Source organism: Hipposideros armiger, unplaced genomic scaffold (assembly GCF_001890085.2).
Source record: "Hipposideros armiger isolate ML-2016 unplaced genomic scaffold, ASM189008v1 scaffold_859, whole genome shotgun sequence".
NCBI classification, from domain to species: Eukaryota; Metazoa; Chordata; class Mammalia; order Chiroptera; family Hipposideridae; genus Hipposideros; species Hipposideros armiger.
Genome location: NW_017732209.1, coordinates 593,923 through 606,711, shown reverse-complemented (window position 1 = coordinate 606,711; position 12,789 = coordinate 593,923). Strand labels below are relative to the sequence as shown.

The 12,789-nt window shown below is 56.5% G+C and overlaps 2 protein-coding genes across 2 annotated transcripts in view; both read left to right on the top strand.

Annotated features, from left to right (window-relative positions):
* The window catches only part of MYPOP (Myb related transcription factor, partner of profilin), a 9,033-nt gene extending 8,181 nt beyond the window's left edge, over positions 1-852 (top strand). Inside the window, exon 4 of the mRNA XM_019629484.1 lies at positions 6-852. Within this exon, the coding sequence (XP_019485029.1) occupies positions 6-243 (238 nt within the window). The 3' untranslated portion in view covers positions 244-852. The remainder of the gene's footprint in view (positions 1-5) is intronic.
* Positions 853-936: 84 nt separating this feature from the next.
* IRF2BP1 (interferon regulatory factor 2 binding protein 1) lies at positions 937-5,883 on the top strand. The gene has a single exon (XM_019629532.1). The coding sequence runs from the start codon at positions 3,732-3,734 to the stop codon at positions 5,493-5,495; it is 1,764 nt and encodes a 587-aa protein (XP_019485077.1). The 5' UTR covers positions 937-3,731; the 3' UTR covers positions 5,496-5,883.
* Positions 5,884-12,789: the final 6,906 nt, after the last annotated feature.

Below are 12,789 nucleotides of genomic sequence, written 5' to 3'. Positions count from 1 at the left end.
CCCAGGCCCATCCTGCCCCCACCCACCCCCAAGGTGGAGATCACCCCAGAGCCGGTGTCAGTGGTGGCTGCTGTCGTGGACCGGGCCATGGTAGCAGCCAGGGGGGTGATCATTGCCCCTAGGAGTGAGGAGGGGGCTCTCCGGCCATCCCCAGCCCCCCTTCTTCCCCATGACTCCCCCCCACACAAGAGAAGGAAAGGTTTTCCTACACGGAAGAGGCGGGGGCGATGGAAATCTCCGTGAATCTGCCATTGGGTTCAAGCTTGTCTTCGCTCCTTCTGCCTGCACCTCCTCTCCCAGCTTAGCCCAGTGGAGGAGGGCCATGCACCTTCCCCATGCCAGCCGCACCCTGGCTTCCTGCTGCAGGGGCGTGAGCACCCCACTCCCTGTACTAGTTAGTGCCTGATTCGCAGGGGGGCCTTGATGGGCTCCCCAGCCCTTTCTCCAGTACAGCGCTGTCTGCCTGGCTGCTTCCCTTAACCCTGACTTCTAAGCCATCAATTTTATGTTATTTATTATTGCCCTTTGTGGGTTGTGGAGGGAACCTCGTGGGTCTGTACATAACCCCCTTCCCTAACCACTCCTGGTCTTGACTTGAAGAGAATTGACTTTGTGAGGGCCTCCTCACCTCCCCAACCCAGACTTTGGAGGGAATGGGGGTTGCAAGACAAATCAGAATATGGATGATAATGAGGATACAGCAGTCTGGACCCTAGAGAGGGGGTCAAGTTCTCATTGGGGAGGTATAGGTTGGGCCCCCTGCCTCCCATTGCAGTCTCTGACCTCCAGAGCTCAACCCCCTCCTTTCTCAGTGATGAAAAGATATCAATAAACTTATTTTTAATACAATTACTCTGGGCTCTGGCTGAGACAGGCCTGGGATTCCAGCACCTACATCTGCCCCGCCCCTCCATGGACAGGTGACACCCCCTTGAAGTTGGAGGCTGGTGGTTTTCCAGCCTTTTTTAAATTGTCCTTAAAGCCATCAAGTGTGGTGTTCAAGCCTTATTCAGATACCACCAAAATGCCATCTCCAGGAAAACATCCAGGATTCCCTCCCCAGGCTAGGAGGGGTCTGCTTCTTAGATTCCCTGTGTCCTGTGGTTCTTTTTTGTAGTGTCCCCAAATGAAGTGCCTTTGTTTAAGGCATATTTCCTCCATAGTTCATGAAGATGGGCTGGTTCTCTACTCCCAAACCTGCTGCAGGGCCTGCAGCAAAGTAGATAACCAGCACTCTAGATTCAGACCTGGCCCAGCCCCTCATGCTGCCCTAGCCAGCTGTGTGACCATGGGCCTCCATTGTCCTCATTGCAAAGGGGGCCTCTTTTGGTTTAGGAGTCTAATTCCTACAACTAGATTCTGTTTATCTTTTCAGGTTTCAGCTCAAATATCATCTCAGGAAAGCCTTTCCACAGACAGACAGACACACACACACCACCACCACCACCACCACCCCCAAGCAGTTACTGAAAAATGCAGTTAAATAGTTATTTGAGTACATTTGAATTGAACGTCTGCCTCCGTCACCAGGCCAAGCCTTGTCAGGACAAGGCCTGAGCCTATCTTAGTCACTGCTGTGTCCTCAGCATTGCCCAGCGAAGAGGGGTTGAATCTTTGAAATAATGGTCACTTTAAAAACAAAAACTTCCATTTATGATGCTTCATTTCTAGGCCAGTAATCATACTTAGCATTTATATACCTGTTTCCATTTTAACCTGAAGGTACCCAGTGAAAAGCAGAATCTTGGGGTCTCCATTTTTTTCCTGAGAACTTCAGGAATTTTCCTTTAAACTTGTCCAGCCAAGCCATTCCACTTGAAGCCAGCCTCTGGCCAGAACTCTACTCCCGCTAGTGTTTTATTAAAGAACAGTCCAAAGAACGGTATCCTTTTCAGTGATACACAGATGGCCTTTTTAATGGTTCTGTATGTAGTTTTTTAACCTCACCCCCAATTTTGTAAAAATGTAGCTAGAACATAAAACCCATGATTGTGCACATAACATTGCTTAGGATGAGGCAAAAGTAGGTATATCTTTCACAGGATGTTAAAAGATACAGGTGGGTAACAAAATCAGCTGCTATGGTTGCAGCGTAATGAGGGAGGTGGGTAGGCAGCCCTGATTAGCTTGAAAAAACACTAATGAATGCCACTCTGACAAGATAAATATTTCTTAACGTGAACCCAGGCCTAAAAGAGGAAGAGGCTGATGTGGGTTAGAACTTGGGGACCTGTCTTTCCGGCCCCAGTCCACCTTGCACTGCACCCGATATGGGAATTAAAAAACATAAGGGTCTCCAGAGCCTGGTTGGGCCTATCAGGTAGTAAGCACTCTTAAGGTTGGAGAAAGGTGGTCTGGTGCTAGCTCTCCTACAGAAACGACGCCCACCTCAACTCTTGCTTGCCAGCTCTGGCCTCCTTTCCTTCCCCCAAATTAGGGAGCAGTAGAGGGTGGCGATCCCCTCAACTCTGTGCTTTGAAAACAGGGGAAGAGCCCCCAGAAATTAACCAGTGTGAGGGTCGGGCGTACGACTGGCGGCAGGAACCGGGAACCCCCCCCCGCCCCGCCGCCAACCTCCCAGACAGCGGAAGTGCGTCAGTTTCTTCGCCCCGTAGAGCATTTTGGGAATTGTAGTGAAATTAGGGGGCGGAGAAACTGGCAACGTAACCCTTTGGAGACCAGAGTGCGCTCGCAAAGCTGGAACTGAGTTGAAGGGTGTTCGACCACTCCCTTTAGCAGATGGGGCAACTGAGGCAGAGTCCCGGCCCAGGGCTTTTAGTCCTCTCTTTTCTCCGGCTATTGCCGGCCCGGGTCAAGTCTGATACCCAAGATTCTAGGGAAGACGTAGTGCCAAGTAAACCCTCACCACCACCACCACCACCAAACTGCCGGCTGCCTGTCCCCTACCCAGAAACCATCCAATCAGGGTCCCTCCACTCCGCCCCCGGAGCGGCTGCCTTCCTAACCGGTCATTGGCCTACTTTTGATGGGAAGGGGAACAGCCTCAGAGAGGGCAAGATTTTTGCTTAAAGCTGCACAGCAAGTCGGAGCAGAAACTGGGCGCCTGGAAGCCTGTCCACCCCATACAATGTCTGAATCCGTGGTAGTTCTGACCATTCGTATCACATCTCCGCCTCCAACCCTTGCGTCCGAACTCTTCGGAACGCGCCAAACTCCTGCCTTTGGCGAGGATTGGTAAGGGTGGCGCTGCAGAGAAGCGGCGTGCCCCTCCCACCTTTCCCTTCCCTGGCTGCCTGCCTGAGGTCCCCTTTAAGAACCGGCCCCGGCGGGACTACGTTTCCCAGAAGGCTTTGCCGGTGCGTTATGTAACTTTCCCTGCGAAGCGGCCTCTGGGGCAGAAGGAGGTGGAGGCGGCGGCGGCCGTTGCAGCGGCGGCGGCGGCGGCAGCGGCGGCGGGAGCGGCGGGAGCCCGAGGCGGCGGCGCCCGCGGCCCATCGCTGGGCCGGAGCTGTGCTCCTCGGCCCGGAGCCTGGACCCGGCGGGGGCGGTGACGTGCCTCTGCCTGCCATTTCAAGGAGGCGGGAGTGAGGAAAAAGGCTTAGGGCCCAGGGGGCGGGGAAGGGGGGCCGGGCCTGGATCGGCGGGGAGGCCGAGCCGGAGGCCCGACGGTGGCTCGCGCTGTCCTGGGGACACGAATCGAACGTTGACGGCGCGGATCGAACGTCGGCGGCGGGTGGAAAGCGGTGCCCGGCCGCGCGCGCGCGGGGACCATGGCGTCGGTGCAGGCGTCCCGCCGCCAGTGGTGCTACCTGTGCGACCTGCCCAAGATGCCGTGGGCCATGGTGTGGGACTTCAGTGAGGCCGTGTGTCGCGGCTGCGTGAACTTTGAGGGCGCGGATCGCATAGAACTACTCATCGACGCTGCCCGCCAGCTCAAGCGCAGCCACGTGCTCCCCGAGGGCCGCTCGCCTGGTCCTCCGGCCCTCAAGCACCCGGCCACCAAGGACCTGGCTGCGGCCGCCGCACAGGGGCCCCAGCTGCCGCCTCCGCAGGCACAGCCCCAGCCATCAGGGACTGGTGGCGGTGTCTCGGGCCAGGACCGCTATGACAGGGCCACATCATCGGGCCGCCTACCCCTGCCCTCTCCTGCTCTGGAGTACACCCTGGGGTCCCGCCTGGCCAATGGACTGGGCCGTGAGGACGCCGTGGCGGAGGGGGCTCGAAGGGCCCTGCTTGGCTCCATGCCCGGCTTGGTGCCCCCCGGGCTGCTGGCAGCTGCGGTGTCTGGCCTGGGAAGCCGGGGTCTGACGCTGGCACCCGGCTTGAGTCCTGCCCGTCCAATCTTCGGCTCTGATTTCGAGAAGGAGAAGCAGCAGAGGAATGCAGACTGTCTGGCAGAACTGAACGAAGCCATGCGGGGCAGGGCAGAGGAGTGGCACGGACGCCCCAAAGCAGTGCGGGAACAGCTGCTGGCGCTGTCTGCCTGTGCCCCCTTCAATGTCCGCTTCAAGAAGGATCACGGGCTGGTGGGGAGGGTATTCGCCTTCGATGCTACTGCTCGCCCACCAGGCTACGAGTTTGAGCTGAAGCTCTTCACCGAATATCCCTGTGGTTCTGGCAACGTGTACGCAGGAGTCTTGGCCGTGGCACGCCAGATGTTTCATGATGCTCTGCGGGAGCCTGGCAAGGCACTGGCCTCATCAGGCTTCAAGTACCTCGAATATGAACGCCGGCACGGCTCTGGGGAATGGCGCCAGTTGGGGGAGCTGCTAACCGATGGTGTTCGCAGCTTCCGTGAGCCAGCGCCTGCCGAGGCCCTGCCCCAGCAGTACCCAGAACCGACTCCTGCAGCTCTGTGTGGCCCACCCCCGCGAGCCCCATCTCGCAACCTGGCTCCTACAGCACGTCGTCGCAAGGCGTCCCCCGAGCCTGAGGGCGAGGCGGCTGGGAAGATGACCACCGAGGAGCAGCAGCAGCAACAGCAGCGACACTGGGTGGCACCCGGTGGTCCGTACTCCGCTGAGACCCCTGGTGTGCCCTCACCCATCGCTGCCCTGAAGAATGTGGCCGAGGCCCTGGGCCATTCTCCCAAGGACCCTGGCGGGGGTGGGGGCCCTGGGCGTGCAGGGGGTGCCAGCCCAGCAGCCTCCTCCACGGCCCAGCCTGCAGCCCAGCATCGCCTAGTGGCCCGCAACGGAGAGGCCGAAGTCAGCCCCACCACTGGGGCAGAAGCTGTTAGTGGGGGTGGTAGCGGCACCGGGGCGACCCCTGGGGCCCCCCTGTGCTGTACCCTATGCCGGGAGCGGCTAGAAGACACCCACTTCGTCCAGTGCCCCTCGGTGCCCGGACACAAGTTCTGCTTTCCCTGCTCACGAGAGTTCATCAAAGCGCAGGGCCCTGCTGGCGAGGTGTACTGCCCCAGTGGAGACAAGTGCCCGCTGGTGGGCTCCTCTGTCCCCTGGGCCTTCATGCAGGGCGAGATCGCCACCATCCTTGCTGGAGACATCAAGGTTAAGAAAGAACGGGACCCCTAGGCCACTACTGCCCCCTGCCTCCTTGCCACCCACCGCTGCTGTGGATAAATTATTCCCTTCCCCACCCAGCCCAGTGCCACCCCCAACTGTGTATATACCCCCTTCCTCATCCCAGATGGGTCCCCTGGGGTAGATGCATTGGGGGGGGGGAGTTCGTGGCTTCTGTTTGAGGGAGTGCTTGGGGGTCCCTTGGCCCCTCCAATTTCCCTCTCCTCTCCTTGGCTTGGCTTTGCTGCTGCTCGTAGTTGGGGGAGAGGTGCACCCCTCCTTGAGAAGGGGCCTCCTGGAAATTTCGCTCTTTATAAACGAAGCAAAAGCATTTTATTGCCCCTCCCCTCCCCTCCCCTTTTCCTCCTTCAATAAATCGAAAGATGGTTTTTTTTTTTCCTTCTTGGTCCCTTAGTTGTGTGAGTTGCTGCGCCCCCTTTGGGACCGAACTGATCCTGCAGGAAGAGGACATTTCGTTGTAGCCTCCAGGTGGCGCTCTTCACTCAGGCGGGGCCGCCGGCTGTCCTTTACAAGTGTTGGCCACTGGTCAAAAGTTCTAGCAATCGGCCCGTTTTCCAGATGACAGAACTGAGGCTCAGAAAGGGGATGGCTTTTGGGCCGGCCAAGTGGCTCAGTTGGTTAAGAGCTCGCTCAAGAGTTTGAGCTCTGAGCAACAGCGGTTGGAGTCCAGCCCAAGCTGAGCAGCCGCTGAGCTGCCAACAGGTAGCAGGATGGCTCAGCTAAAAAAAAAAAAAAAAAGAGATGGCTTTTGCATGGGATCCATAGCTAATCGCAGGAATTGGGTTTCCTTTCTGGTCCATCCCCCCGTATGTACCCAGGATGTAGGGAGAAGAACTCGGTACCTGTGAGGTGGGGGGAGGGGAAAGAGACATCGGGAGGTTTTCTAGAAGGGACGAGTATGAGTTCTTGCTGGGCAAGGAGATAATTAGGCTAGATTGCTAGAGGGACTGCCCAAGGAAAGGAGATTTACCTCCATGGGGTTCACTAACAATGTCTTTTGAAACACTGGCTACTTTCGGCCTTTGGTGGTGCCTGAGAGCGCAAGAGGCGGACTCGTGGAAAACCAGAACTGGACTCCTCGCGCCCACCTTGGGAGACCAGCGTCAACGGCGGCCATCCTAGAACACCGTGACTGGCAGGGTAAAAGGCACTCCCCCCGCGGCTGCCTCTGATGTGCGAAGCCTTGTCCCGCACCTGTCCGGGTGGGCTGTTCATTAACCAGGACTTCCTGCTCGCTGACGTCATGGGGCGGGGCCTGAGCAGGTTGCGGCAAAGCAGGGGTTAAGGGGGGGGGCGGCCCCAGGAGCCCAACCCCCACCCATGAGGCCTCCCCTGCGACACTGAAGTGGGGACTCCGGGGAGGGGGAATGCCAAGCGCTAAGGCTGGTGGATGGACAGAGATGGGGAGTGATATTTCTGCCACCACACAGCACTGTCATACAGCTCTGAGACTCAGTGTTGCCCCAGATCACAGGAAGCCAGGTAGCACGTCGGCTAAATCTGGAAGACCCTAACGTCCTTCCTGAACCATCCTCTTGATCACCTAGGTGGCCCACTCACACACCTTGCACAGACCCACATGTCCCAACTCCCAAATATTAGGGACGGGTGGGGGAGTGGAGGGGTGGTGGTGGTGGTTTGTCCTCCACGTCTGGAGTTCTTAAACCCCCAGCTCTTGAACTGAGGGGTCCCATCCCCTCCCCCAGCCATCCGGTCTCAGGTGTTCAATCACCCCTGGCACTGCCAGCCTGGGCTCTGGGCAGGGCTGGGAAAACCACCCCTGATTAAATACACCCGGTGATAAGCCTGGGGCAAGGGAGACGCTGGATGGAGCTCTGTGCCTGTGCACCCCTCCCAGGCAATCTTGTGGCCTCTCCAGACCCAGCTGGGCAGACCCAAGAGCTGGGTAGCTCCCCCTCCCCCATCCTCAGGGCTGGAGGCCTCCAAACACCAGGGCCCTCAGCCCCAATGGGTGCTAAAGAGCTGTGGAGGACACCTGGTCCTTTAAGAACAGCTGGTGGGTGGGTGGGGGGCAGGGGAGTCACCCCCAGCCTGGCCTGTGTGTGTATTCTAGATAGAGGTTGGGTTAACCATTAACAGAGCAGAAGACCTGACCTGTGTGGGTGTGGGGGCTGGATCAGTCCCCCTCCCCCCAGCACCAGGGTGGGTCCAGAGCAAAAGGGTTCTGGATTTATTTTGGGATCAGTGAGGAGGTGAAGAGGTTTCAAGAAACAGACACAGAGAGACTTAAGGAAAGATGGGAGACTACAGAGGTGGGGAGGAAGTTGTGGAGAGAGCAGCTCACTGAAAGAGATAAGGCAGAAACCTAGAGAGAGAGAGACAAGGAGAGATCAAGAGACCCTCTGAGATGAGGGAGATGAGGTAGAAACAGACAGATGTTCAGAGAAGACGTAGAGAAATATCCAGATACAATAGAGACAGGAGGGGAATAAAGAGCGAATAAGAGAGAGACAGACTGTGAAATCAGGGTAAGATATGGATTTGAACTAGAGAGTTAAGACGTTTCAAAACTCAAAAGTTCTATGAGGGAGAGAGCTCTATGAAGAAGAACGAGGCTCCATCTGTCTTGGTCATTTGTTCTCCATGACAAGGCCTGCCTCACTCCTCTCCAGGTCTCAGCTCAGCTGACACCTCCAGGAAGTCCTCCTTGACTCCTAGGCTGTGCCAGGTGCCTTTTCTGGGCTCTCACAAACCCTGCTCTTCCTTGTGCCAGCCCTGCACATTCAGAATCATCACTGTCTGGGGACTGCACTGTTAGCCCCATAAGGACAGGGCCAGAGCTATCTCAGTCACCATTGTGTCCCCAGCATCACCCAGCACAGGGCTAGTTTAAAGGCTAGATAGATTAATGGGTTCCTTTCCTTCAACAAATTCACCATCCACTGTGTGACAAGCACTGTGGGATGTGCTGTGGATACAACGGGGAATGGAATGCAGCCCCCACTCTCATGGAGCTGATATTCAGGTGAGATATACAGACAAGCCCATTAAATGCGACAGTCATGGAGTGGTAAGTCCTAAGAAGAAAAAATAAGCCAGGGAAAGGAGATAGAGAATGATGGAAGTTGCTATTTTAAAGAGGAAGGCAGGGAAGGGCTCACTGCGGAGATGGCATTAAGAACTGAAGGAAATGAGGGAGTGAGTTAAGGGAAATCTGGGGGAAGAGTACATGCAAAGGCCCTGAGGTAGGTTGGTTTGTTCCAGAAGGAGCCAGGTGGCAAGTGTGGCTATGACAAGAAGGGTTCATAAGAATGAGTTTAGAGGGATTATAAGGGAGTACCGGGGGCCCCGTAGGCCATGGTAAGGACTTTGGATTTTGTTTTAATGAGAACAGGTAGAGGGTTTCAAGCACTGAGTGAGGCAAATAAGGCAGAAATGGCAAAGAATCAGCTGAAATGGACAGCATCTCATTAATTATGTGTTCAGGGCTCAATAGAGGACCTAACACATGTGCCCAATGACAGTGTGTGCACAGTGAATAAGACCCAAACCGACAGAGAAAAAGTCACAATGACATTAGATTGTACGGACAGACTCTCAGGGACAAGCCAAGTTAAAAACCCCGGGGACGCCCAGGGACAGCAGACGCAAACAGACAGCAGCCCAACTGAGAAGTCCCATTTCTTTCACAGCCCTCCCCACCCGGAAAGCTTCCCTGGAGCTGGAAAAATCCCCCAGGCCCCCCTGCCTGCCTTGTCCGTGGCGTGCCCACTCACACCTCAGGCAGAGGAAGCTGGCAGGCCCCACAGGAACCTTTCTGTGCGGGGGGAGTGGAGGCGGGCGGGCGGCAGGGACTAAGGGAGAGGAGTGGCGGGCAGGCAGGCAGCGGGCAGCGGCTACACAAAGGCCCCAGTGTCTGCCCTCCTGCCCCCGGGTACAGATATAAATAATATGTACATATACCATACACACACACACACACACACACCAGCGGGCTGGGGCTGGGAGGCTGGGGGCCACACACTTCCCTAAGGGCCTGGGCATGGCAGAGGTCTGCTTCTGGGGAGGCTGGGGGCTCGGAGACACACAAAGATGGTGGCCGAGACTGAGAAACTTGGGCTGAGAGGGACACAGTGACAGAAGGAGAAAGAGAAACTTACAGAGAGAGAGAAAGAGAGAGAGAAGACCGGCAGAGTCCCAGAGTTAGAAATTGGCATAGAGGGTAGGCTGACTCGAGCACAGACAGATCAGGAAAACAGAGAAATCAAACTTCACTGAGAAAAGACAGAAAAAAGTTAGAGGGTCCGTGACAGAGTGAAGACAAGGGTCATTCTAGAGAAGGGCAGAGAAACCCAAGGGAGAGGAAGTAGGGACAGAAAGAAACAGAGGCCAGCAGACACCCAGAGAGGCACAGAGAGAGAGAGAGAGAGCGCGAGAGCGAGAGAAGCAGACAGACAGGGCTGGGCCAAGGCTAGGGCTTGGGGAGGCTAGTGACCATGGGTTGGGGGAGGGTCAGGGCACATCTCCAGTTTGAGGGCACTGCCTGTGGGGTTCTGGTGCAGCCCAGTCCAGGGCAGGCTGAGGGGCAGGGGCGGAGGTGAGGGAGGTGGCCCTTGGGTTCCGGATCTTGGTGTTTACCTGGGGCAGGCATTGCAAACAGGCGCCGAGCCTGGCCCATGGCAGGAGAGGGTGGGATGGGCTGGGCCCCAGCTCTGGCACCAGTGGGCCTGACACGCCCACCTGTGGCCTGGGTGGTGAGTAACACGGTGACACCTGGGTAGATGGTGACACACAGAAGGACAGAGACAGTGACACATAGAGACAGATATAGGCAGACCCAGAGTGTCAGAGACATAAACAGACCCACAGAACCCAGTGACAAAGACACACTGTAACAGACACAGTGACAGACACACACAGTAATAGACAGCAGGACACAATGATAGGCACAGAGACACAGCAACAAGACACAAACAGTGACAGACAGAGAACACGGTGACAGACACACAGAAGACAACTGACAGAACAGTGACACACGCATACACAGTGACACAAACACAGCAACACCTACAGAAACCCAGTGACAGACATTGTCACAGAGACATACAGGCACAACACACGAACACACTAACCAGAGACACATCACGGAGTTAACACATAAGCTCACAGACACAGTGACACTGACACCAGGATACATGTATGACACCCAGTGACACATTGAAATGGACACAAACATACACACTCCTAAACTGCCCAGTCTCCTGGTTTCTGGAGTGCCACCCTCCTCCTGTAGCAGGTTGTGGCTGGAGTGGGGGTGACTTTGGGAGGGCTGGAGACCCCAAGGCCCCCCACTGTGCTGCTGTTGCCCCTCCCAGGCGCTAGAACAGTACAGCGGTCAAGGGCACTGACTCTAGACCAGACTGACTGGGTTCCAGTCCTAGCTCCCCCCACGACACTACAATGTGTGTGGCCTGGGGCGAGCATTTCCCCTCTTCGTGCCTCAGTTTCACCTATAATAAACGGGGGGTTGGGAAAGATTTGGTCCATCGACTCTGTAAGGTGCTCACACAACGCCAGGCATATGGTAAGCCCTAGGAGCTGTTATTATTTTCATCATCATTATCATCTCCTGCCTTCTGATGCAGATGGCCCTCTGCCCACCAGAGACCCTGCTTGGCCTTCTGTTTCCCACTCATGGACCCCTCCCTTGGACCATGTCACCTCAGGCCCATAAACTGCGTCCAGGTCCATCAGTTCCCAGCCCAGGTTTCTCTGTGTCCCCATGGCTATCCCTCCTTCCCTGATTTCTGGCGTCCTCATGTCTGTCCATGCGTCCCACGTCTGACCGTGGTACTTTTCCACGCTGGACATCAGCCGGCTGTCCCTGAGGTGGGGGTCACACCTGCCCACGCCAGCCGAGCCGGTGGCCACCAGACACCCTGACGGATGGCCCCACCCTCCCCCCAGGACCCTACAACAACACCCGCCCCTCCGGCCACCTGAGGTCCCTACTGGGGCGGCCTGAGGCCCGAGCCTGGGGACAGGAAGCCCCAGGCCTGGCCGCCCTGAAAGCCTCTTTCAGCCTGGGCCTCCTCCTGCTGCCACCGACTCCTCCTGCGGAATAATATTTGGGCTGTTGGCCGGGGGGTGGGGGCCAGATCCGGAGGCCGCCTGGGAGAAGCCAGAAACCGCAGGGCTTCCTGCCTCAGGCCGGCCGACTCTGGGAGAGACCCCCAGGCCCGAGGGAGGGGGGCGGGCGCCCGGGGAGACTGAGGGCCTTTCTCTCGGCCCCAGTTGTTTTTTCCAGGAACCAGGAGGAATTCCCCAGCCTGCCCAGGACAGCGAGGCTGGTGGGACGGCTAACAGGGAGCCAGCACGGCAGGGGGCGGGGGTGACACGCAGCCCGCAGGGCGGGCACAGCGACAGAAATAGAGGGCCCAGCCTGTGCGAGGTGGCAGGTAGAGGTGGAAACTTAGGGAGCTGAGGGAAGGAGACCAGAGGAGGGGGAGAGAGGCCAGAGATCCAAAGAAGGAGTTGGGGGGGAGGTCGACCCCAAGACAGGAAGAGTCAGCGTCCCCTAGAGAAAAAAGGAGACTCAGAGACCCAGAGAGAGGGAGGGACAGAGTCAATGCCATGGAGAATGAGAGCGAGCAAGGCAGACCATATGAGGGACAGATGTAGAGAATGAATGAACATTTTCAAAAATACCAAGGGTCAGAGATAAAGTCACAAAGACAAGGTTAGGGACAGAATGACACAGAAAGAGATGACACTAAGAGACAAAGAGAAAGATGAACACAGAAACTGGGAGAGACATCACACACACACACTAGTGGATAAACAGACAGCCTTCCGTCTTTGAATGACTGAATGAGTGAGTGACAGAGAGCCAACAACCAAGAAAGACAGATGTGAAATTAGGAAAAGACCATTTCAGACCAACTCTTTCCAACTGCCCCAGCCTGGCTGAATGACCTTGGCCCAGTCCTTTCCCATTCTGGGCCTCAGTTTCCACTCTGTGAAATGAGGGGCATGAAGTTCACAGTGGTATTTCCGAGAGAGCCATGTCCTCAGAACATCTCAGCGACAGACATTCGACTCAGAGCCTAGGGCAGGACCTGGGGTAACAGACAAAATCAGGCTTCCCAAACCCAGATGCCCCCAGCAGCTCAAGGAGGACCCAACTCCTTCCCTACACACCTGCCTACAAAAGTGGCAGACACCCATCAGGGCCAGCAGACCCGCCATTCGTTGACAGGCGCACAGCAAAGACAAGTATACTATGCAAGCACTGGCAGACTTTCTTTTAAACATACAGACAGAT